We start from the raw sequence: 25,999 nt of genomic DNA on the forward strand, positions 1-25,999 counted from the left end.
GTTTCCCCATATTTCTGTTCAGCATCAGTGTACAGAGAGCCCAGGTACCGGCATCACATATGGGCATGAGATGAGCCTCCTGAACGGTCAGAATGGGCTCACTGTGTGTGTGCATGACAATCTAAAAATGCTGTCATCTCCTCAGCTTAGGTGTTTGCCCTCTTAACCTTACCATTGCCATCCTTAGTACCCAGCCGGCGCTGTGAGTTGTGCTCACCCTTCTTCCTGGCATTGGGCCTCGGGAAATGAGGGTCCCTCATCTTGTGACGTGAGCACACCTTGAAGCTTCAGGCAGATGACATACCAGAGTGAAGCCGCTGTGGGTTACACAGCAGCAAACAGGGTGCGCTTGCTAAATGGGGAAGGTGAGTCCTCTCGACAGGGGGTGGCACCTCTCTGCCTCGCTAACTGCTACTAAAGAAATGCAGTTCAATGTTGCCTGGTTTTATTTTTTAGAAGTCTGACTTTGTAGGTCAAATTTCTGATTTTTAAATGCCAACAACTACAGTTAAAACAAACTCCATGAGGCCAACAAAATACACTGCCAGAGGTGGCCTAAAGGCCTTGCTCTGGGTACACTGTCTCCTGTAAGTCCCACAACACTCCAGAAAGAAGCTGTAGTATTATTCCAGATAATCCTGATGAGGAAACTGAGACAGAGAGCGGTCAAAACTCAAAGGAAATTCCAGTAGGAAGTGACAGGACAAGAATTCCAACCCAGACTGTCTTACATCAAAGTCCATTCAGGTATCTGTTAGTTTCAAGGGGCAAGTTGAATTTCTAGGTGAGACCATGAAGGGGGCAAGTGCAACTTCTAAGAGAATGACATAGCCCATAGACATGACATAAAATGATTAGAGTCAACTAGGTGCAAGGTCGTCTTCCACTAGACCTTCTGCCTCAGTATAACATATCAGCACGCTAAACGACATACCCAGAGGAGCCATGACCACAAAGGTCAAAAGGGGGACTGTGGCGCAAATCCTGGAAAGCCCCACTTCATCCCCCAAATAGCAGGAACACTCCTCCCATTCATTAGCCTATGTAACTACTCACCCCTATAAAACCTGACCAACCCATACCCTGGTGCTTCTCTTGCCTTCCAACAGGGCCCACACTCTGTCTATGGGGTGATTCCTCCCTGAATAGACTTTTTCCCACTTTATTATGGCTCACTCTTGAATCCTTTCCCATGGTGAATCCAAGAACTCATATTGGCGACTGTCCCAGGGACTTGGATGTGATCTGGGATATAACCATCCTGTCACATCCCATTCTCTTTCCTGTAACACAGGGACCTCAAACCTTGGAGAAATCCAGCAAAATAAATAAATAAATAAATGTATATATATGTATGTATTCACATATATATTTAAAGCTATTTTTTCCCTAGATTCATCTGCTTATATTTAATGCCTTTCTTTGAACGTGTGTGTTAGTCACTCAGCTGTGTCTGACTCTTTGTGACCCCATGGTCTGTAGCCCACCAGGTTCCTCTGTCCATGGAGTTCTCCAGGTAAGAATACTACAGTGGGTTGCCATGCCCACTCCAGGGGATCTTCCCAACCTAGGGATTGAACCCAGGTCTCCCGCACTGCAGGCAGATTCTTGCCCATGTGAGCTACCAAAGTGACTTTCTTTCAATAGGTCAGGAAATAAAAAAGCTTATTAGAGCCACAGGTCACACTATTTTCAGCATTCAGATAATCCTATTTCCAAGTCAAATGCTGGGTGGAAATCCCTAGCACACCTCTCAGTTCCTGGAGCCTTTTCTTGCCTGCTCAGGAGCCAGTGGATCTTCCTGCTTTCCTGTCCACCAAAGGCTGACGCTCCCCTACTCCTTCCCTTGAGGAATTCCAGTCATTCAACCAGTCATACATCTACTCAGCACTGAAGACACTTAAAAGATGAAGTCTGCTCAAGGGGGGCTTCCCTATCTCCAGGGGCTCCTGGTTTTTATACACCTGTAGTGTGGTCGTATCTGTGTGTTACCATTTCCTTCACAAGACTTTCAGACACAAGGAAGTCAGACAGGGTGGGCAGTGATTCCAGTAACTGAAAGAGGAAGTAAAGGCAGAGACACAGCTCCCTGAGACTGGCAGTTCAGTCACTCAAAAGGCACACCCCCTCCCTCCTGCAGGCAGAGCTCTGGTCTGTCCCCACTCAGCACACATTCTCCAGAGCTGTTAGCAGTCTCCTTAGGTGGCTTGCTATGCTCTAAGTTTTTAAAACTACACACCTTTTAGTTTTAACTGGTGTTTGCATCTTTTTATCCCATTTGCTTGGTTTTCTCTGTACAGATCACTAATCCTCACTCAGAATCACTGCCAGCACACAGCTTTCCCTACACACGTCCGCAGGCACTAGGCACCTAACGCTTTGTATGGACTCCTGCCCTCCTAGAGTCTGCCACAATGATTTCCCTTCATCATCTCCCCAGGGCTCCCCTTGTCCCCGCTCTTTCTGGACCCCATGCTTTCCTGTCTCCTGGTTTGGTCTATCATTTGATGGCATAGATCCTCCAGTAGCTTCCTAAAAGGGAACTTGGAAGATGAGAGATGAGTTGTTTCCAATCCGCTTGTATGAAAATGTTCTCACACCTCGTTGATGGTAAAGGTGAATAAAGATGTCCAAAGTGAAAGTCCATCCCCTTCAGAAAGTTGATGATGCTGCACCAAGGTCTCCAGCTTCTGTTACTACAGGGGAAGGTGGATATCTCCTCTCTGGAGGCTCTTCGGCCAGACTTCTGAAGTCTCAGTCTGTCAGATCTTGGTGTGGGTTTCTTCATGTTCACCAGGCTAGACGTCTGCTGGGTCTTTTGATCTAGAACTTGACTCCTTCAGATCTGGGGAAAACTCCATGTCTGTCATTTGCTGGCTGTCATCCCCTCCCTTCTACTCTCCTGAACACACCCCCTTCCTCCGCCCCCAACTCAAGCCCCGACTGTGTGGAGGCTGGATCTTTTAGGCTCAGCTTCGTATTTTCAACTGAACTCTCCTATTTCTATCCCTTTTGAGTTTCCTGGGGAGATTTTCTCAACTTTCTCTCACTGTCTTTCCTTCCACTAAATCTTTCATTGCAATGTGCTGTGCTTAGTCACTCAGTCGTGTCCAACTCTTTGCAACCCCACTGACTGTAGCCCATCATGCTCCTTTCTTCATGGGGATTTTCCAGGCAAGAATACTGGAGTCGGTTGCCACGCCCTCCTCCAGGGGAACCTTCCTGACCCAGGGATCGAACCCAGGTCTCCCGTATTGCAGTAGTCAGATTTATTTCTAAGAACTCTTTTTTATTTTCTGCATGTCCCTCCTTTATTTATAGCCTCTCGCTTGGTTTCTTGGATGCAGTATCTTCTCTTCCCCTTTTGTCTTCCTCTGCTCCTCACTTTGCTTCTATTTCCTAGGTTAATTTGTGTCTCTTACATTCATGTTAAGAGTTCTCAGCTGCTTGGTGAAACATCAAAATGCTGCATTAAAATATATAAAAAGACCTGTGTTTTGCAGGCTGGGGAGGAGGAAAGGGGAGAGAATGCCAGTGTGTGAACTTCCACGAAGGGTGAGCAGGCACGAGCTGGCTACTGTACTAGGAAACCCCTAAATTTCAGGATCTAGAAAACTTCTTCTCTTGGACTGGTCAGTTTCTACAGAAAAGAATCCTCCAGCTGCTGGCCTCGGGGACTGTGTAAGCTTAGCTGCCAGTGTTCTCGAGAGCCACGGGGGAATGCAGTGAGAACTCCTACCTCCCAGTGTGTGGATTACACATCGCCTGTTATCAGCTCTCTACTCTGTCTCCGGCTGCATCTCATGTCTGAGAGTCTCGAAAGCCTCCAGTGCATCTTCTCTCTTTTAAAAAACTTATTTACTTATGGCTGCAGCGGGTCTTCAGTGCTTCCTGTGGGCTTTCTCTAGTTGTGGCAAGCAGGAGTTCCTCTTTGTTGTGGTGCACAGGCTTCTCACTGCGGCGACTTCTCTTGTGGAGGCGTGCAGGCACTCGGGTTTGGGGGCTTAACAGTAGTGGCGCACGGGCTTAGTTGCTCCTCAGCATGTGGGATCTTCCCAATGTATCACCTGGCTTGGCAGGTGGATGCTTAAGCACTGGACCCCCAGGAAGTCCCCAGTGCATCCTCTCTGGAGGTACGTCCAAGGAATGAGGATTCACTGTAGGTGCTAAAGAGGAAAGACTGCTAAGCCACAAAGTCCAGACCTCTGTCTTTGTGGGAACTGGCTTGCTACCTGCTATACCAAGTAGGGGAGGGGACCTGGGCGGGGTGCAATGGCTCTTCAGACAGACTTAGCCTCATCCAAACTGGGGCTTTCAGAGGGCCCTGGTTTATTTCAGGTTTGAGGTTTCCATTCTTGGCTACTGTCCTCCACAGGCATTCAGCTTTCTAGTCTGCTTGGCCAGTTATCATTTATCCATCTGCCTCTGAGCACAAAAAAGCTGACAATCTCCTTGCTGTCAAGTCCTATCCTATTCTCTTTGTACCTGGGTTTATTCCTTTTAGGTTCCTGTGATCGCTAGGGAGGCGCTGAGAAGAGTACAGATAAACACATCTATTCCTTCTGTCAACTTTGACTGAGAGTTATGACCCTCAGCTTTTTAAATGACTTTCATTAATCCAGAGGGTGCATGGGATGAAAATCAAGAGCAGAGAAAAATCAAAGGACTAAAGGTTTTTAAAGTTTCATTGTCCATTGTCCTTAGTTTAACTTTCTTATAAGGTTCAAATCTCACCTGTGCCACTTTCTGATTGCTTAACCTCATGTATGTTACTCATCATCTCTTAATTTTCTTTCCTTTAAAACTGCGATAATAACACCTACCTTGCAGGGCTAGAAAATGCAACCATGCAATACAGATTAGGTACTTTAAAAATACTGGCTGAAGAATGAATAAGAGGGTTTAGATAAGAAGAAAAATAGGAATTTGGTTTCTGGACACCAGGAATGGGAGATGTTGGAGGGACATCCATATAGACATGTTTGCTGAGAATGAGCACAGGTGTCATTCAGCAAACATTTCCTGAGTGCTTTATATATAGAAGGCCCTAAGACAGGTACTGAGGAATGAAAGGGTTGAATAAATAACGTGATGTCATCCCACTGCAGGGCAGAATGTGGTAAGAAGACAGGCTGGTGCTTAGAGGCGAGAAGTGAAAGCCGGCCGAGCAGCCCAGTGAACAGCTCAGACCACCTTTACCTTTCTTGGTCTTGCAAGGTCCGCGTTCAGGGTGGATCTCTTTTAAGGGAAGGGGCACCACTTTGGCCAGCCCCGCGTTCAGCATGTACTGGTACAGGCGCTTGAACGTCCTCTCGCACAGTCCCTGCAACATTTAAATGCAGTGGTTAGATACAAGCAAGCTATGTGAAACTACCAGAGGGTCATGTAAATGAACAAGCGGGGACCCAAGTTAACTGATGATCTTGAATGAAGAAACACTGGGGGCACTAATGAGGAAACACTGCCCAGCCACCTTGTCCCGGGAACAAAATGAGTCTGGGGCAGCATAGAGACCGTGCTACTTTTTGATGATGAAAGGGGGAAAGAGATTTGCCTCAAAATATCCTGAAAGGGGTGAGAACGAGGCAGTTGGAGGCAGCACTTTACGACTTCCACCGTATACTTTTTCATAAGTGTTTTGGTTTTTTAACCAAGTAAGTGTATTATTAATTTCTGGGGGTGGGAGGCCATGCCATGTAGCAGGATCTTAGTTCCCTGACCTGGGATCAAATCCTTGGCCCCTGCAGTGGAAGCGTGGAGTCTTAACCCCTGGACCACCAGGGAAGTCCCTACTATTAAATTATGAACAGATATATGCAGACATACACACAACTCCCACAGGCAGTGGAAGAGGAAAAAAAAAAAATTAAAAAACTTTTAGGTTAAAAAGAAGAAAAAACCTTTAGGGACTTCCCTTGTGGTCCAGTGGAAAAACCAAAATAACCATATCTATTTCTAAAGCTGTCAGGGTTACCAAACAGCTGCCACCAGTGCAGGCCATATGTTTCCATCTACATGCGTTTTTTTCTTTTTTTGAAGAAAGTAATTCACTTGCCAACATTGAAAAGTGAGAGATGTCATGTTAAAAAAAAAAAGGAAAAAAAAAAAAAACAAAAAACACACACACACACACAACAGATTCTGGCTTCTTTCAGAAAACAGGATGTGGCAACAAGTCCTAGCCTGTGGTTCATCACAACAGTAGCCAGCGGGAGATGAGGACCAGCTACTCCTTCAGGACACGCACGCCTGGCCCGGACGCCCCAGCCTTCCCCAGCCATCAGACCCCTCACGCGGTGAGGCTGAAGGTCAGTTCCTGTTTATCACCCTTTTTGTGCTGCTTTTCTCTCACGATAGCTAAGAGGAAAGTGAAAGATTTCTTGAATCCATACTGATGTCAAGAAAAATTTTTTGTTGTTTTTGGCTGCACCGCAAGGCTTCCAGGAATTCAGGTTCCCCTGGCCAGGAACGTAACATGGGCCACAGCAGTGAAAGCGCTGACTCCTAACCTCCAGGCCACCAGGGAACTCCCTCAAGTAATTCATACCACCCTTCAGGCTACTACTGGCCATTTGATTTTGCCACCTCTAGATCAGCGAGGCAGGCGATCACCTGAACCAAAGGAGGTACTGCTGAGAGTGGTCTGCGGCGTCTCCCAGGTTCCCTTTTACACTCTGCGGGGAGAGAGCGAGCGCATGGGCCAGGGCTGCTGTGGCCGCATACCCAAGATCACCTCTCGGATGAGCCTGGCTGCTCGGCAGCAGAACAGATGGTCATCAAAGAAATACAGACGACTCACAGACAGCACATTCAGCCCCCTGGCACGTCAGTGACACCTATCGTAAATCTGGCTGTGCCCCCAGCGCCGTGGAAAGGCCTTGCAGACACCCATCCATCAAACCCCAGCCCTCTACATACGGCCCTGAGCCCTGGACCACCCTACAGGGGAGCTGCCAAGGAGGACTCCCATGACCTGCCCGCAGGATGGAGGGTGGTGGGGTCCTTCCCTTACAGGGGGCTGCCATGGAGGACTTGCACAATCTGCTCAGCTAAGGAGAGAGGTTAGCCTCCCTCCCACTCCCCCCGAAAGACAGCATCCACACTCAAAGCATCCACCTCATCTGGAGGCTAATCATTTACTAAATCCTGCTCAGCCTTCTCTGACCCCTATTTCCAGCTACTGACTAGACATTATTACCAAGTCAAAGTCCCAAAGATCTCCATACTCTATAAATCCTACAATCAAATTTGTCATGAGACTTCTCCCGTGATCCAGTGGCTAAGACTCCCTGTTCCAATGTAGGCAGGGGGTGAGGGTTTGATCCCAGGTCAGAGAACTAAGATCCCACAAGCCCCACAGTGAGGCAAAAAAAAATAATAACAACAACTGTTATATGCCTCGTCCTTGAGCAAACTCACTCCTCTCTGAACTGTCTACTTCAGTCATACTCATTCAACAAACATGGGTTGAGCGTTCACATGTGCAGGGCCGTCCTCATGGTGGGTGGTCAGCACACAGCGTCCCTGCCAGCAGGAGCCCACCCTCAAGCTCTGGTCCACCCTAGGGAGGGGCTGTCATTCAAGCCAGACAACAGATTCCTTCTCCTTTGTCCCCCTCCCCCAACACTCACACTCTGGCTTCAGTCTCTCACCAAGTCACCCCCCTACCCTGAGGCCACAACATCCACCTCCACACTCAGCCTCCACCCTCCCCTCTCTGCCCACCAGCTTATCTCCTAATCATTCTTCTTCTGGACGTCTTGGTGGCTCAGGGGGTGAAAAATCCACCTGCAATGCAGGAGACCTGGGTTCGATCCCTGGGTCAGGAAGATTCCCTGGAGTAGGAAATGGCAACCCATTCTAGTATTCTTGCTTGGAAAATCCCATGGACAGAAGGGCCTGGTTGGCTCCTGTCCATGGAATCCCAGAGTCAGACACGACTGAGCGCACCCGTACTTCTGCGTCATCTCTACTTAGAAACTGCCACCAGCAATTCCTCAGGATTAAGGCTGAAACCCAACTCCTCCGCCTGGCACTTGAGCCCTTCCTTTTCTGACCCCAACTTTCCTTTCCCGCCGCCTCTCTTACTACTCCTGAGGAGCACCCTGCTGCCTGGCTGCCCCTGGGTCACTGCCAACCTCGGAAACCCCCAGCGCCTCCCACTGCCCCACGCCTTTGCTCCAGCCGGTCTCCCCATGTCTCCTCGGGGCTCATCTCATCTACGAAGCCCAGCGCAGCTGGAACTCACTCTACAAAGCTTCTCCCAGCTCTCCTTTCACAGAGCTCAGACGCATCCTTCCAAGGAACAGTCCGGCCTGAGTGTGTCGTCAGCCTCTCCAATTAGACGGCTCCGCGACAGCCTGAGACTGTCACCCCCGTTAATTTTTGTGACTGTGCTGCGGAATATAGTTCTGACTCCAAGTGGACACTCGCTGAAGTATTTGTTGAGGGTTTCCCTGGTGCGTCCGTCAGTGGTAAAGAATCTGCCTGCCAATGCAGGTTTGATCCCTGATCTGCGAAGATCCCATGTGCTGTGGCGCGACTAACCCCTGGGCCATAATGACGGAGCCCACCCGCTAGAGCCTGCTGGCTGAAACAAGAGAAGCAACTAGAGAGGAGCCCCTGCTTGCCATAACTGGAGAAAAGGAAGCACAAAGACTCAGCACAGCCAAAAATAAACAAATTTAAAAAAATTAGAGTATTTGTTGAGAGAATGAATAAATGAATGAATAAACAATGTCCAAATTCTGTCACTTAGCTCTTCCCCAGTCCTGACCTGAGACTGGGCCCACCCCTCCTCTCCACCCTCGAGTGGCTCCGCAGGGCAGAGGGTATCAATCTCCAGTGTCCATAGGGGCTGGACAGACAATAGAAAGAATACAGTGGGCAGGTATTTCTTCACTGAACGTGCAGGAGTCTCCTTATTCTTGACTAGGGTCTCTCAGGAGGAGGTCTTGTCAGTTTACCTTTTATTTCCCACTTTTGACAGATGCTCAGATACTGAGAAATACTTCCTCCTCCTCAACAACAGTGCTCATAGAGAGACAAAAGGCATTGCCTAGGTGCCTGAGAGCTGACAGGAGGTAAGGAAGGGACCTGGGGTGGGAGTGGAGGGGCCGGCAGGGGGGCCACTGGCCAGCGAACAGCCAGCTCCATATAGCTGCTGTCACGAGACCACAGGCCCAGGCTGGCCAGAACCTCTGGTATTTCAAGCGAAGCTGGTAACTTAAGATTTTGATGCAAAATCTCATTTCTTAAAAGACCCTACTGCTACACCAAAGTTCTTCTTAACAATGTGCAGGCCAGATCTGACCCACGAGCCTTGATTCATAATCTCTGCTTTTTTATTTTTTGGCTTCATCCTGTGGCTTATAGGATGTTAGTTCCCCAAGCAGGGATTGAACCCAGGCCCTTGGCAGAAGAGCACGATGTCCTAACCACTGGACCATCAGGGCAGCCCCATACCTTCTGTTTCAAACTGACTTGGGCATGTGATGAATTGAGCCGTTGAAGAGGCAGGTCTCCCTTCTCTCTGCACAGTGAGATCAGAGAGCAGGGCCTCCCCAGGGCAGCACAGGTGAGGAGGTAGGATCTTCCTGGAGGCTGTCATTAGACTGCAGGCTCTTCTGGGGACTAATTACTGCTGCTGCTAAGTCGCTTCAGTCGTGTCCGACTCTGTGCGACCCCATAGACGGCAGCCCACCAGGCTCCCCGTCCCTGGGATTCTCCAGGCAAGAGCACTGGAGTGGGTTGCCATTTCCTTCTCCAATTACTATGACCCTGCAAACCTTGACTTTAGGTCCTACCGTTTCACCTGCAGGACAATCTTATTTTCTTCCCATTTCCAGTGTCGGCTCTTTCCTAACTTCTACCAAAGGGCCTCACTTCAGACAGGAAGCAGTAGCCCCTCAACCCCGGTGCTTTCTCCCCTCACTCTCTCTTCATCACTGCCTCGGTTCCCGGGCCCAGAGATGAAGCAGGTCCGCCCGTAACTGCTTTTTTTCCTGTGTTGTCTCACCTCTTCTCAGTACAGTCACTCCGCTATTTCAGTATAAAACTGGAAACAGGGGACTTCCCTGGTGGTCCAGCCACTAAGATTGAGCTCCCGATACAGGGGGCCCAGGTCAGGAACTAGATTCAATGTGGTGCAGCTAAGAATTTGCAAGCCACAACTAAAGGTCCCTCAAGCTGAAACTGAGATCCAGCTTAGCCAAGAAACAGAGGAAACACACAAACAAATCTTTAAAAAAAACAAAACCTGAAACAGGAGGGAAGGGGGCAGGGCACAAACTTTAAAAGAATGACACAGCCTAGGGACATGACACAAACTGATTAGAACCAAACTAAGTCCAGGATGGTGGACGAGTGGACTTCCACTAGACCTTGAGCCTCAGTACGTGCCCATCATCACACATCAGCAAGCTCAATGACACACCCACAGGTGCTATGACAGTTCTGAGGCTAACAGCAAAGGCCAAACAGTGGGTGGTGACCCAATCCCTGGAAATCCCCATCCCTTCCCCTGAAACAGCTGGAATAATCCTCCCCCTCATTAGCCTATGAAACTACCCAGCCCATAAAAACCAACCGCACCACATTTCTGGGCTGCTCTGCCTTTGGGGACGGCCCACACTCGATCTGTGCAGTGTGCTCCTCTCTAAGCAAATCCACTTCTTACCTCTCACTTCATCCCTCACCGAATTCCTTCTACAAGGAGATATCGAGAAGCTGAGCTTCAGGTCCCAATCTGAGTTACACGGTTACAGTGCCAGTGGGAAGAAAGTTACAAGCCTGATTATGAAATGAACTGATTATGAAAGTAAATCTTAATGCCCAGATTCACCGCTCCACAGGAACTTTTATAGCTGGACTTGGCACAAACCCCAGGGGAAAACCAAGGCCACCCAAGAGCGGGAGGGGTTTAAATGAAAGACTGAGCCCTTTTTCATTCTGTATAAACCAAAGGAAAACCCTGCTCGTTTCACGAGGAGCTGGGGGTGGTCAACTCCGTAATAGAGCTCTTGACTGCAATGCATGGAGCCTTCATTTGACAAAGATGCCCACAGGGGCACGGACGCATTCAGCCCCTCACGAGGGCAGCCAGCAGCTCACCAGTTCCTCCCTCAGCTTTCCCAGGGTCTCAGTCCGGTTATTCCGTGCGCTCAGTAGAGTTGAAAGCTTCTCCATGAGGATGTCGTATTTGCTCCTCCTGTGAGAAACACAAAACATTTCATTTTTTTAGACCTATTAGTGATGACTGCCTATTTTTTAAAAGATGTCAAGGTTTACAAGACAACATATCAAACTACAGAACTTTGGTCTTCAGTCTCAAGAGAACAACTCCTGTCCTTTACAGCGGGAAGACTGGGGGCGGCAGGGGCTGGGGGAGGTCTGAGTGGCGCAGTCACACGGCCAAGGTCACCTAACCAGCAGCAGCGTACAGACTGCACTCTGTGGCTAAAACTTTCAGGAAATGATTGTTTAAAATGCTTACATCTTTTGATCATACTGAAGAATTTCTTTAATTTAAAACAGAGAAAAACTGGTTTGGGAAGTTTTATTTGTGGTCTGTGCTATCCCTCAATGGGTCTTACAGATGCTAAGAAAAAGATTAGAATAATCATGGTTAACAGGAAATAAACTTATAAGGAAAGATACTTTTCCCAAGAAGGTAGAAATTTTTTAAAACAGGGCTCATGTCAAATGAATAAAGAGATCTTTAGATGGTTATTAAAAATGGGATAAATAAAATGGACAGTTATGTGATTTAAACACAGGGTTTTGATATTACACTTCCTAAGGTTAAATGCAACAACAAAAAAGGATGTCCCCACTGGTCCTCAACATTAAAAGTTAAATAAGTCATTCTATTTACCACTTACAGTTTATGTACCGCTTATGCACAGTTTAAATATGCACAAAACTCTCTGAGTCTAAATATAAATTTGGGCCTCCCCGGTGGCTCAGTGGTAAAGAATCTGCCTGCCAGTGCAGGAGACGCAGGTTCGATCCCTGGGTCGGGAAGGTCCCCTGCAGAGGGAATGGGAACCCACCCCAGTATTCTTGCCTGGGAAATCCCATGGACAGAGGAGCCTGGCGGGCTACAGGCCACAGGGTTGCAAGAGGCGGACACAACTTCGTGACTAAGCAACAACAAATAAATATAAATTATATAAAGGGAGGGCTTCTCTTGTGGCTTAGCTGGTAAAGAATCCGCCTGCAATGTGGGAGATCTGGGTTCGATCACTGGGTTGGGAAGATCCCCTGGAGAAAGGTACAGCTACCCACTCTAGTATTCTGGCCTGGAAAATTCCACGGACTGTACAGTCCATGGGGTCGCAAAGAGTTGGACACGACTGAGCAACCTTCCCTTTTACATATAAAGGGAACAAAAAAATTTACAGAGATTGCCAACCAGCAACTATTTGGGCCAAAGGGCCTAAGTTCCTTGGCTCAACCCTACTCTGGGGATCCCTTTATATAAACTGATAAAATGGACAGGAAAGAAAAGAAGGAAAGAAAAACTTCTGAAACTCCTCCTGTGAGATCAAAGCTTGTTGATTAGGTCCTAATGAAGACCAAAGTCAAAAGGTATCAAAGTAGACAGAATTGAGATGAAAGTGTATAAAATTGGTATATTTAACTGGGCTTTATTTAAGACGGTTACATCTCTTTTGCTTAATTATGCTGTGGGGTAGACGTGTTTCACTGGGGAGTATGTTCCCCGTGTTGTATTATAAGATCAGGTGTATATCAATAAATGTACCTCTCAGGAAATATTAACTGAACCGTTTAAGGAAACCAATAGGGTTACCTGAGCCATACAAATAAGTAAAAAATGGGAACTAACATTCAAGGGCTAATAAAAATTAAAATGGTCATTTTGCTCTGGGTTTAACTTGTAAACTCAGAACATCTTTGCTGAATGCCTTATACAAACTTTTGGAGGCATGATAAATTCTAAGTTTTAGAACACAGAACTCATAAACTTTAGTTTACTTATTGTCTCACTGATAACATAAAGTCAGACAAATCAATCTTTCAGAATCATTTTGGTGACAGACCTGCTTTTGGGGGGATGAAAAGTAACTGTCTTTCTCTTGCAAATCTCTACAAACCAGAAATATTAAGTATAGGTCATAAGGATCTGAGATTGAGCCTAATTAATTAGGTCAATCAGGCAAGACCTGAAACCAAGAAAAAAAAAAAAAGAAAAGAAAGTGGCAGTTTTAAATCCAAGAAAATTAAAAAGAAAGTGGCAGTTTTAAAATTCAAACCACAGGGAATGCTCCCTCAGCCAAATTTTACAAATAGTAAAGCCTTAGTCATCTGAGCAAGCAACGTTAATGTATTCCAACTGTTCTTTGTAAATAGTAAGTTTGCATCGTCCCCTGGGGTCGGCAAGGTCCCCTAGAGTAGGAACAGGCAACCAGCTCTAGCATTCTTGCCTGGAAAATTCCACCGACAGAGGAACCTGGCGGGCCACAGCCCATGGGATCACAGAGTCGGATCTGAGTGAGTGACCGCGCGCCACACACAAGTTTACGCTGCGGTACCTGACTCACCAAGGAGCTTTTTTTTAAGTGAAGCCATGAGATCTCCAGCTTCGCCCTGTTTATACCATATGTCTGTGCACACATTATATAGGAGGTATCTCTACCTCGGGAAAGTATTATCAACACTGAATTTACACACCATATGACGTCACTTACACGTGGAATCGAAAATACGGCACAAACAAACCTATCTACAAAACAGAAAACACACTCACAGAGAGCACAGACTTGTGGTTACCGAAAGGGGAGGGGGCGGGAGGAAAAAAGGGACTGAGAGTTTGGGATACGCAGATGTAAACTGTTATATACAGGGCAGATAAACAACAAGCTCCTAACACATAGCACAGGGAACTATACTCAGTACCCTGTGATGCACCATAATGGAAAAGAATATTAAAAAAAAAGTCTATATATGCAAACCTGAGTATCTTGGCTATACAGCAGAGACTGGCCCAACACTGTCAATCAACTATACTTCAATTTTTAAAAACTCTGAATAAATAAAGAGCTCTATTCAATTTAAAAGTAAGAGCTTACAAATTAAAGAAAAGAAACTGGCCAAAATGACTTTCAGGTTCACGGGAACTGGGAAATATTCAATATTAAGCTGCTGTTTGGTATTAAAGTTAAAGTTTGTTGATCTAATCATGCCTTTTAAATTTGTTTGTGGGTTGTTCCTTTTCAGCGGGGAGGGGCATGCTGGCATTTGAGGTCTTAGTTCTCAGCCAGGGAAAACCAGATATGCCAAGTTAAGGAATTAAGCGCTTTTCTTCCAGGGCTTACTGAAATCATTCTTTTGATGAGCTCCTCAGCTATCTGGGCCTGAATCCGGTGTTCTCACATCCTGAGTTTCCTCAGGGCTCAACGGCTCATGCAGGATGGGTGTAACTGCTGATGACTGTGACATCCTTGCTTACTGATAGGGCAGGAAATAACTCCCATTTTTCACGCCCTTTGTTGCAAAACTTCTATATTACCTGGTTCTCCCCACCTCCTCTCCTCAGAGCAGTTCTCTCAGGGTTGCTTGAGATGCTGCCCTTGGGGCTTAAAGTCCTAAAAATTCCCACCGAATAAAATACAATCCTCAACTTTGAGGCTGTATTTTTTGAGTCAACAAGACTGTAAAGTTTTAGGAAGCATCTATTCACACATTTTCTTATAAATCAGATGGTAAGAGAGGATAGGGATGATTTCACAAACAAGTTCAGCTTTTCTAAAATTCAGGCACAAAATGTGAACCCGGGTCTCCTTCACTGAAATACAGTGCCCTGTGTATTAATCAGGACACATCTCTGATTCTGCTCTCACTTCACTGGTGTGAAGGACCTTCCCTTCCCTGGCATTTTTAATGTGAAGTGGAGGTCATAATAAATGCTCCCAAGCTAATGGCCACCACAGGAAGCTATTAAAGGAGCCCAGGGCTCCTCAGCTGTGGGGAACAGGGAGAGAGTGAGGGGTTTGGGGGGAGAAGGTTGTGCTGGGAGAGGGGCAGAGAGAAAGATGTCGTCATGCCTCTGGGGAAGGCGACCTTGGCTTTAACGACCCACACAGGTCTAGCAGCAGCAAGGGCAAATGTATGGGATCGGGAGACTTGTTCATTTGTGCTGCCTTTCTGGGAATGAAAGCATACACGAAGGCACAGATATTCACTGCTTAGGAATGAGCACCAAGCTGTGCCAGGGCCTCTCTACAGAAGAGGGAAACAGTGGTTCAGTGAGGTCAAGTGACTGCGCCCAAGTCGGGAGCAAAGATTTAAACACAGATCTTGACTTAAGCCCCTTGTTCTCTCTTCTACCCACAGAATTCTGTCGCCATAACAAATCAAATTTGACTTATCGGCTTTTTTTTCTACCCTCCCCCAAAATTTCACCGAAACAGTCCCTACTGCTGGGCTGTGGGGCGAGAGGTATTTCTTCCCCCTTCTTTTCTATATAATTTCCAGATTTTCTAAATAAGCATGGCTTATTTGCATAATCAGAAACAGATGGAAAATGTCTTTTTCCTAAAAGCTAGTCATATTTGATTTCGCCTCTAGGATTTTGGGTTTTTTTTTCTTTTCTTCATTGGCTGCACTTCAAGGCACAGAACTTCCAGACTAGGCATTGAACCCGCACCCCCTGCAGGGGAAGCCAGATTCTTTACCACTGGACCACCAGGGAAGTCCCGCCTCTAGGATTTTTAAAGGCACAAGACACCAGGCTGAAATACAGAGGTAAGGAAGCGCTCTGGAGTCTATACTGTACCTGTCCATGTGAAACCGGTTCAGGAGGAGGAGGATTGAGTGCTGCTGGGCCCCGGTGGGCAATCGGATCACATGGGACTGCATCGTAATCAGCCCGTTTTTGTTCAAAATTTTCCTGTGATAGTGAAGCTTCCCAGCATCAACCCTGGAGGAGAGAAGAGAGCAGTCATTTTGCTTTGCTGGTTGCTTTCACCCCACAGTGCAGAGGACGTGAATACCAGAGACACATCCCCATCCTCTCCCCCAATCCAGTCAGCCTAAGAGAGCCGCTGCTATATGACAAAGGTCATGGAAAGCGACCCAACCTAAGGCATGCTCCAGACCCCCGGAGAGGTGGATGGGGAGACAGGGTGGAGGCGTATGTGTGTAGAGGACCGAGGAACGGAGTGGGAAGGCATGGCTGGGTTAGCAAGCAGCTGATCAGACGAGACACGGGTATCTAACCATGCAGGAGCCCGTAACCAGGGTGGCCACGCGTTCTGGTCTGCCTGGTGGGCTCAGTTTATGCCCACTGCCTCGCGTTCCTTCTGGTCAGCTCCACCTTTCACTCTCAAAATATCTAGTTTGAACAGTAAATTCTATGGTCACCGTAAGGTCTCTTTTTTTCCCCTATTTTTGGCCGTGCCATGCAGCATGCTGAATCTGAGTCCCCTGACCAGGGATTGAACCGGTAGCCCTTGCAATGGAAGGGCAGGGTCTTAACCACTGGACCACCATCGAAGTCCCCCCTTTTCCTTTTTTTTCCCCCCCAGGGTCTCTTCAATGAGAAAGTACCATGCCTTCAACCACCACAGATGCTGGGACTGCCCAGGTGGCAGGGCCTGATGGTCAGGGAGCCCCAACATTTAGAGCAGAAAAGCAAAGCATCCTCTCACTTGAAAGCAGTGCTGTGGAGGTCTCGCTGGAGCTCCCCCTGCCACCGGGACCGGCCTAACCGCTCCAAGATGCAGTAGGAGAAGTCCGGGAGCTTCAGGTCGGGGTCGCCCTCAAAGCCGATCAAGGCCCGGTACCGCATGTCCTGGGAGGCAACAATGATCAGTTTCTTCCCCCACCTGCAAACCAGAAGCCACCAAGGGGGGAAAAAAAAACATCACTTTAATTTTTTTAAGCAGAACCTTAGTGAACCATGGTTTCCTGCTTCTCCTCAGGGGTTCACAATCCCCAGTTAAGGAGGTTTCCATCCTTAGAACCACAAGAGGATTTCAGCGGGAACAGAGCCAGTCTCACCATTTCCTTGCTCGGACCCCTCCCAGTCCTGCCAGGGCCCTGGGACCCAAACCCAGACTACTCCCCACCAGAGCCTGGAACCTTCTACACACCCTCACTGCCTGGCTCTGCACCCACAATGGCCTCGTTGGTCCTCTGCCCACTAATGCTTAGGCTACTAATTCTCATCCTTTAGATCACTGCTCAGATACCAACACCTCAATTCTCCATAAAAATGCTAGCCAAAAGGCCATCCCTGCCTCTGACCATTTCTGGACTCATCACACACCTGGCACTCTTAGAAATGGCCACATTTTGGGGACACATGTTCCTGCCATAAGCGCCCTAAGTGGAAGGGGGCAGGTTGTCATCTGGGTCCCCAGGACATCCTCAGTGTCTTCAATGGTTACAGAAGGGCCTCTGTAACCATCTATTAAGTGAACGAACACGCCTCCTGAACTGGACTGAGAAAACAAAACTTCACAGAGTCAAGAACAGTGCCCTGTGTGATGGATGGACTTGCCATTCTTGAGAGCAGACCTGGGACAAACCATTAGCTCTTTCTACTATCCGGGTGTGTGAAAAATAACGTCTGCAAAAGAGGTCAAGGCCCTGTCCCAGCAAGGCGCTTCGAGAAGCCCTGGCTTGGGATATAGACTTCTCTGCTGAAGCTAAACAGTCCCCGACGCTGAAGACAAAGAGACTCCGCCCTGGGGCCTTGCCTGCTGACTTATTAATAAATGGCCATCTTGGGCAGACTGTCTCGGGTCCTAGCCCTGCTGCAGAGATCCCACGAGGGTGTACTGGCAGAGAAGCCATCCTTATTCACTCCTTGGTATCGAGACACACCAGCTGGAGGAGCTCCCTCTCCCAGGAGAGTAAGTCACTAAGGGTGTATATGAGAGCCCACGGGCTCCCAAGCCCTCCCATCTACAGGCAGCATCTACTCCTCCCAGCCTGTGGTTCACAGATGCCTGATCCTAAGGCCTGTCTTCACTCACATCGCTCAGCCTGACAGGTCCTCCTCCTGCTTCCCTCCCACCGCCAAAAAACAGATGATTCTGCTGCTCCTAGAGAGCAGGCAAAAAGTAAAAAGCTGAGGTTGCTGATGTTTTCATTTAATCGCAGCTTCCTTCGCACCGCTTGTGACCCAGTTAGTCTTCCGTACGGTCCATCTCCAAAGAGTGTTAGGCAGTGCATACACATGATGGACAAGACAGTCTCCCTTCTGGGTCTGCACATCACAAACTTACGACCTGTGTCCTCGAAACAGGTTCATTAAGTTAAACTGGAAGAGCTCAGCTGAGAAAAGCTTGAAAACAGGGACGCTGACTTGCGCCTTTAAAAACGTATTCAGGGTGGTTTATCCCCATCCTGTGGGAACTCCAACCTTTCCCAGTAGCTGACTCTAGGACTCGTGCCCGAGGCCTGATTTGCTGACTGTGGTCATCTAATTATCCAACACTGATTAAATGCCATGCAAGGAACCAGCAATGCCAAGATAAATAAAAAATGGTATCTGCCTTTGTGGAGCGCACAGTCTATTGAAGAGAAAGACAAGAAAAGAATTACTTACAAGGGGATGTGATAACTGAGACTGGGGTTATGAAATGACACGTACAAGGAGCCCCCAATTCAGCCCTACGAGTGTGAAGAGAGCCTGTGGACCGTCACCAGGGAGAGCTCTCAAAGAGGGGGGTTCCTGAGGAGGCAGGAAGCCCGGTGGGGCAGGGGCAGGAAGCAGGTGCTGCAAAGCTCCAGGAGGGGAGGGGGATCCAGAGGGACAGAGAGCGAGTGTGGCTGTTTCTCAAAAGCTTGGCTCCAGCAAGAGTCATATAGTCACAGGGGATCCGAGGTGGGGAGAGGGTCTTGTTTTAAGACCAACGAACCAGTGTCAGGCTGGGGAGAAAGCAGTGTCGATAAGGAAAAGCTGAAAATACAGGAGAAAGATGAGCCAGCTGACAGAGGCGGGAAAGAGCACGAGGTTCTGGGGAGAAAGAGAGGAAGAGACATCACCGGCTGAGACAGGACCCAGTTTCCGTCTCCTCCGAGGTGAGGGAGGAGGGAAATGGAGGGGCAGGTCTGCAAGCTGAGGAGGAACGTGGCAGCAAAGTGAGTTCACGCTGGAAGCTTCTCCCTGTTTGTCAAGTCGGGAGGGAGGTGGGGATGGGGCGAGGGGCTTGGGAAATTGGGACCCTGACTGAAGACTCACAAAAGGACTGCTCACTAGGCAACAAAGGACGCAATCTGGACACAATGTGAAGAGAAAGGCAGCCTTCCCCACCCCCACCCCCACCCCAGCCTGAGCAAGATTAGCCCCAAAAGAAGTGGAATGATGAAGGCAGAGGGCCAGCTTAGTTAGGGCAGGGTGGACGCACTCTGAGAACACCGGGGCTGCACCCCATCCTGGCGCACTGACCACACACCCCAACTTAAAGGGAAGAGGCCTACCAGTCTGCCACAGTGCAAACGAGTTACCTGCCAAAGGCTTCTACCATCGTGCAGCGGGGCTGTAACATCTTGGTCCTGATGTCGTTGGTAATGTTCTTCCTCTCCTTGAAGTACCGGCATGAGCCCTGGATGCCATCTTTATTCTCTAAGATCATGTGAATGGGGTAGACATCCTCCAGAGGGACTGGGTCCCTCCTGGACTCCACGATGCCCGTTTCCAAATCAATTTCTTCATACCTAAGGTGGGGGCGGGGGGGGGGGGAGGGGAGGAGTGCACAAACATCTCAGCCTCAGAAGTAACATGTGCTGGGTGTGTTCTGACAACCTCTGGCCGAGGTCGGGGAGAGGGAGTAAGAGACCCTGGTCTCCCTGCCTTCCTAACGCAGGACGTCTTGACAAGCACTGTCTCTGAGTCTCCATCCCAGACAACACAGATCTTCCCAGGAGCCTCCACGTTCACCCCCAAGGATGAATGCTGAAATCGGAACTACCTTCCTGGCCCCACCACCTTCCTTGCTTTTCATTTTCCCTGCAAATCCTGTGCCTGGTTTCCAAACCATCAAGTTTGGACTTAATGACTCAAGGCTTCGCTACTCGGAGATGTCACCTTTCCATCTCTCTAACTACTCCTCTTCTACTTTCACCCATTTTTATGGTTTTCAATTATCACTTGGCATGTTAACAATTCTCACCATCAAATCCTCAGCCCTGTTTCTTGCCCCCAAACACTAATCCTGTTTTCAGCTGTCATGGTTGATGAGATCAAAACCAAAGTTATGACGGCCACTTCCCACCTCCAACGAAGCCCCTCCTTGGTACCGTTTCCTCCCAGTGGCCTCTCATCAACACCATGGAGACATCCTGAGCTGTGCTTTTATCCAGTCAGCTACGTTTGTCAAGCTTTCCTTCGGAATCCTGCTCACATCCTGCACCTGTCAAACCCCATCTACATTTGTCAGTGCTTTTCCTTCTTGCCCTGTCTGTAAACTCTGCACTGCTTAACCCTCCATTCTCAAATCACACCTTGTCAATTCAGGCCATTCTGGCCTGCTGTCCTCTGGCTCTCCACTTATAACTTCCCAGGCTTCTTCTGAAGGCTCCTGGGCCTTCATCCACCCCAGGCTTCCAACCACACTACACTCTCTCCCAGGGAGGGTCCTGGCCAAGAGCTTCCATTACCAGCCACAGGAGTGACTCCGTGTGCCCAGCTCAGTCCCACTCTCTGACCTGCTGACCCTCCCACAAAGCTAGATGTTGACCAACCAGAATCTCCATTTGGTAACCCACAGGAACCTCGAACCCAGTGTGTTTCAAGGTACGTTCAGCATATTCCCCACTCCGCCCCGCCCCCCCCCCCCCCCCACCGCCCAGGTTTAGCCTCCTTGCTGCACTTCTGTGGTCCCCATAATAGCTGGTCCTCATCACAGCAGAGGGTAGCAGTCATCCATTTTAACAGGGAAGAGCAAAACCTGAATCTGTTTATTTAACCTTTGCCATTCGTTGCTTTTGTTAATATAATCACTAAAAGCATGCTATCAATAGCTGTAAGCAAACATAATGGCCTGCCTCAGGGGAACCTGTCCCAACCCACCCCCCACCCACCCCCATCTGCTCTAATGGTAAACTGATTTGCTTTTGTTCAGCTCACAGGGATGCATTCTGACCCTGCTCACCTGTCAATCGCTGCAGAAAAGGAATTAGCACATCCTTTTCCTCTGCTGGCCCAGCCAAGAGATATTCTGCAAAACTAATGGCCTTTCAGGGGCTTCCCAGGTGGCTTGGAGGTAAAGAATCCGACAGCCAAGCAGGAAACACAGGTTCAATCTCTGGGTTGAAAAGATGCCCTAACCCACTCTTGCCTGGGAAATCCCATGGACTGAGGGGCCTGGTGGGCTACAGTCCATGGAGTCACAAAAGAGTTGGACACAACTTAGTGGAGAGCAACAACAATGGCCTTTTAACTTTTTTGCCTCACCTCTTCCACCCTTAACAGAAACTGGCATTCAAGAGACTGGTACTCAAGGGCGCTAGCCTGCCATGTTCATGGATGCGCAGTTTTCCAATAAAGTCGCTATTTCTTGCCTCAATACCTTGTCTCCCAATTATTGGCCTGTCGTACACTGTGGTGCTGGAGAAGACTCTTGAGAGTCCCTTGGACAGGAAGGAGATCAAACCAGTCAATCCTAAAGGAAATCAGTCCCGAATATTCATTGGAAGGACTGATGTTGAAGCTGAAACTCCAATCCTTTGGCCACGTGACGTGAAGAGCTAACTCAATGGAAAAGACCCTGATGCTGGGAAAGATTGAAGGCAGGAGGAGAAGGGGATGACAGAGGATGAGATGGTTGGATGGCATCACTGACTCAATGGAAGTGAGTTTGAGCAAACTGCGGGAGATAGTGAAGAACAGGGAAGCCTGGTGTACTGCAGTCCGTGGGGTCACAAGGAGTCAGACATGACTGAGCAACTGAACAACAAGTAACACACTCAGATGCCCAAAAGTCAGGAACCGGATGGCATCATTCTCCAGACCTACTTTTCTTTATACCCCACACCCAACCAGTCACCAAATCCTCCAGATTCTTCTGCTTCATGTCTGATTCCATTAGCTTTTTCTCTTCATTCTCACACCCACCATGGAAAGCCAAACCTTGACTGCTGGTTCGTGAGTGGATTACTACAGATCTCTCAACTTCACTCTTTGCCCCTAGTCTGACCCTCCCTTTGGTGGTGTAGGTTTTAAATGGATTGAAGTGAAGTCACTCAGTCGTGTCCAACTCTGCAACCGCATGGACTACAGCCTACCAGGCTCCTCCGTTCATGGGATTTTCCAGGCAAGAGTACTGGAGTGGGTTGCCATTTCCTTCTCCAGGGGATCTTCCTGACCCAGGGATCAAACCCGGGTCTCCTGCATTGTAGGCAGACTCTACTGTCTGAGCCACCAGGGAAGCCCAGTTAAATGGATTAGTCCAGTCCAATTGGTAAGGGCAGGCTGGATTCTGAACCAAGACTTCCTGGATTCAGCTTCTGGGTTCTGCCCCTGCTAGTAGACGACTCTCTCTGTGTCTCAGTCTTCTTTCTCTTGAGAGAGATGGGGATAAGAATATCCAACTTTGTTTTAAAATTAAATAACTTAGTATATTTAAGAATCTTAGAACAGTCCCTGCTTACAATAACCATATACATAAATGTCAACTATTATTCTTCATTCACTACTTCCAGTTCTACACTTCAACCAAACTTATTTCTCTTCCTTTAGAAAATTCTGCCAACTGGCTACCTAAATCCAACCTTTAAGTCTTGTTTTACACAGTATTCCCTCTGGAAACCTGACCCTCAAAACAAAAACAAACAAACAAACAAAAAAACCCACAGCTTTGGGAAACGAATCAACACCCAGTCACTTACAATTGTCCATAACTTTGGACGGTTGACTTAATTTCTCTCCATCACGGTTTCCTCCGCTGCAAAATGGGGAAGATAGCTGGGAATTCCCTAGCAGTCCAGTGGTTAGGACTCAGTGCTGGATGGGGAACTAAGATCCCGCAAGCGACACACTGGAGCCAAAAAAATTAAAAACAAAAACAAACAAACACACAAAAAATGGGGAAGCAAAGAGCACCTTCCTCATAGGGTCAATGCGAGAATAAAATGGGTTCAATCTCCTGAAACAACAGAAACAAGATACTGCCTAGTACCAAGTTAGGTGTTTGTGTTCAGTCGCTCAGTCGTGTCTGACTCTTTTGTGACCCCATGGACTGTAGGCCGCCAAGCTCTTCTGTCCATGGAATTTTCCAGGCAAGAAGACTGGAGCAGGTTGCCATTTCCTACTCCAGAGAATCTTCCTGACCCAGGGATCAAACCTGCGCTGCCTGCTTGGCAAGGGGATTCTTCACCACTGCACCACCTGGGAAGCCCAGAGCACCAAGGCATAAGCAGCAATAAATAAATGTTAGCTATCATTATTGTTGCTTGCTAAACTTGCTCTCTAATCCAGCACTGCATGAATGCTCCATAAAGGTCTGTGATTTTAACTGGTCTCTAGTCTTGATCTGAACAGCCTTACTGCTTCAATCCTAAGCTCCACTTTAAAGAAATTACTCTTTAAAACCCAAAGCATATCCTCCCAAAGCATATCCTTCCAGTTCTGCTCACCATCACCCCAAACACACACGAACATAATGGAACATCACAAGGCGATCCCCCGACTCCATCAGACGCCTGGGCCCTGCCAGGCCGAAGACCCCCCCCCCCCCCGCCATCAGCCTTACTCTGCGGCCCCCCCAATCAGGCTCCGGGTCTTCCTTCCGCTCCACTCCTTTCTCTTCCCTCTCGTAAGAACCTGGCCGCCTCCCAGCTCCACCAGACCCCGAGCTCTGCCCTCTCCCGCCCGCAGGGCCAGGCCGCTGACCGGTCTTGGAGCTGGAGGTCTGGTCGTTCCCGAGGCTCCTCGTAGAAGCTGATGCCCGGGTTCGTGGCAAGGGCCCGCCACAGAAACTCCTGCGTGTAGGGCTCCAAAGGAAGCGGGAAGGGCGGCACTCGCGTCTCCAGACGGCTCCAAAGCGCGGGAAGGCACAGGCCATCAAGCCCCTCCAGGGCCACCTCGTCCAACAACGACTCCAGCGCGTCCATTGCTACTTCAGTTAGCTGCACCCGGGGCGTCTGCGTACCACGCCGCCAAGGGCCCCGGTCCAGGGCGCCTGCGCACAACGACTGGCAGCCAGGGAGGCGGGGCGGACCCGGGAACCGGAGGAGGAGTTCCAGACCGAGATCTTAACGTCACTCCCTTTGGGGGCGGGTTCATTCCGTGGAGCTCCTCCGCTATTGGTCCGGAACCCCGCAGTAACCAGGGGAACTGCAAACAGTGTAGAGGCCGCTTCCGGTTCGAGCTCCCGGAACCGCCGCCTCTAGAGATGGACGGTGAGTGTCCGTGGGCCCCTCCGGGAGGTCGGGCAGTTACTCTCCCATTCCTCCTGAGGGCCCTCCGGGCAGAATCCTAGGCCACAGACCCCTGGACCATCACTGCCTGACCCAAGGGAGTCGCCGTCGGAGGGAAAGGGAACCTAAGTGGTCCGGGATGGGAAGAGGAGGCTGGGGGGAGTGGTCAGTGATTTTGTCACTGCGCTGCCTGTGGTTGTGTTGGGACCCGGTACTGGTCGGGGCATCAGAGAAGGGGTTTAGGGTGGGGGGAAAAAAACCAAAGACAAATAGAGGTCTGACGGGGTGGGTCTTGTATGTCATGGGTGTGGAACTATGGAATATAGGAGTTAATGAGTGTAGGCATTTACAAGGGTAGTGCAATCATCAGCTACTGGGGATGGGAGTCGGAAGAGACTAGGGAATACTCTCTGTGCTTTGATGTTAATGATACTGTTCCGTGCCAAAAACTCTGTAAATGCTGTTAAGTAGCTCAATAAGCTTCATAAATTCTTTGAGTGTTATCCCATTTTACAAATGAGGACACAGGCTCAGAGAAGTTGAAGTATCTTGCCCCAAATCAAAGTCATCAAGTGGCAGAGTGAGAAAGGGACCCAGGCTCTGGAGCTGGATTAGGGAGTTAGAGATATGGAAGGGATTTTAGAAGCCCTTCATTCCAGAAGTTGCAAATACAGATACTTGCAGGGGCAAGTCTAATGGGCTGGATTGGGCTGTGATTAAAAGTCAATTTCTTTTCTGAAAGAGAAGCTTCTCACTCAGCTCAAAGCAATTATTTTCCTGGAGGGTGCTTCTCAAAATGCTGTGATGGCTAATCATTCTGAAGGCCAGATGCAGCCTGTGGGCCATCATTTGGGGATCCTCAGTAAGAATCATTGCTTCCCCCGGTGGCTCAGATGGTAAAGAAACTGCCGGCAGTGCAGGAGACCTGAGTTCTATCCCTTGATCAGGAAGATCCCCTGGAGCAGGAAATGGCAACCCACTCCAGTATCCTTGCCTGGGAAATCCCATAGACCGAGGAGCCTGGCGAGCTACAGTCCATTGGGTCACAAAGAGTTGGACAGGACTGAGCAACTAACACTTTCACTTTCAATAAGAATCATAGAATTCTATGCTTCCAAAAATAGGCTACCCTGATATCTCATTTTATAAATGAGAAGACTAAAGTCGAGAGAGATTGATAGAGTCTACTACCAGTAGTACCTACTGGTAGACCAGTAGAGTCTACTACCAATAATTTTTCCCACTACACCACTCCCTCACTTCTGGGAAGTTTGTTCCTTTGTTATATCTGCCTAATACAGTATGGAAAAAAATTTTAATTGAGTAATCTGTTTTATGCTTAAAAGACATCTTTGCCCTTTGGACTTCAGAGGTACTATAAAATGTCATTCACCAGTTTGCCCAGTGGAAAGGTCCATATTAATGTTGCTGCAGAACATCAAAACTCACATCTTCTTTTTACTTAGGATGCCTTTATGCTCTGACCTCAAAAGAGCTTTGTATGTATTATGTCTGTGATTTGACCATATCAGAAATGAAAGATGAGAAAATTTTACATTTATCATGTATCAATTCATTTAAAAGTAATAATAAGTGCATTACTTCT

The 25,999-nt window shown here is 48.4% G+C and overlaps 2 protein-coding genes across 3 annotated transcripts in view; one reads left to right on the forward strand and one right to left on the reverse strand.

The window, feature by feature from the left end:
- The window catches only part of GTF3C1 (general transcription factor IIIC subunit 1), a 79,038-nt gene extending 54,934 nt beyond the window's left edge, over positions 1-24,104 (reverse strand). The window contains exons 1-6 of the mRNA XM_018040599.1: positions 23,867-24,104; positions 19,483-19,692; positions 16,674-16,850; positions 15,800-15,943; positions 11,113-11,209; positions 5,200-5,323 (exon numbers count right to left, since the gene is read on the reverse strand). Of these exons, the coding sequence (XP_017896088.1) occupies positions 5,200-5,323; positions 11,113-11,209; positions 15,800-15,943; positions 16,674-16,850; positions 19,483-19,692; positions 23,867-24,087 (973 nt within the window). The 5' untranslated portion in view covers positions 24,088-24,104. The remainder of the gene's footprint in view (positions 1-5,199; positions 5,324-11,112; positions 11,210-15,799; positions 15,944-16,673; positions 16,851-19,482; positions 19,693-23,866) is intronic.
- Positions 24,317-25,999, forward strand: part of KIAA0556 (KIAA0556 ortholog) — a 233,269-nt gene continuing 231,586 nt past the window's right edge. For both annotated transcript variants that reach the window (XM_018040845.1, XM_018040846.1), the window contains exon 1: positions 24,317-24,375. In XM_018040845.1, the coding sequence (XP_017896334.1) occupies positions 24,369-24,375 (7 nt within the window). In that variant the 5' untranslated portion in view covers positions 24,317-24,368. The remainder of the gene's footprint in view (positions 24,376-25,999) is intronic.

This window comes from Capra hircus, chromosome 25 (assembly GCF_001704415.2).
Source record: "Capra hircus breed San Clemente chromosome 25, ASM170441v1, whole genome shotgun sequence".
Classification (NCBI taxonomy): Eukaryota; Metazoa; Chordata; class Mammalia; order Artiodactyla; family Bovidae; genus Capra; species Capra hircus.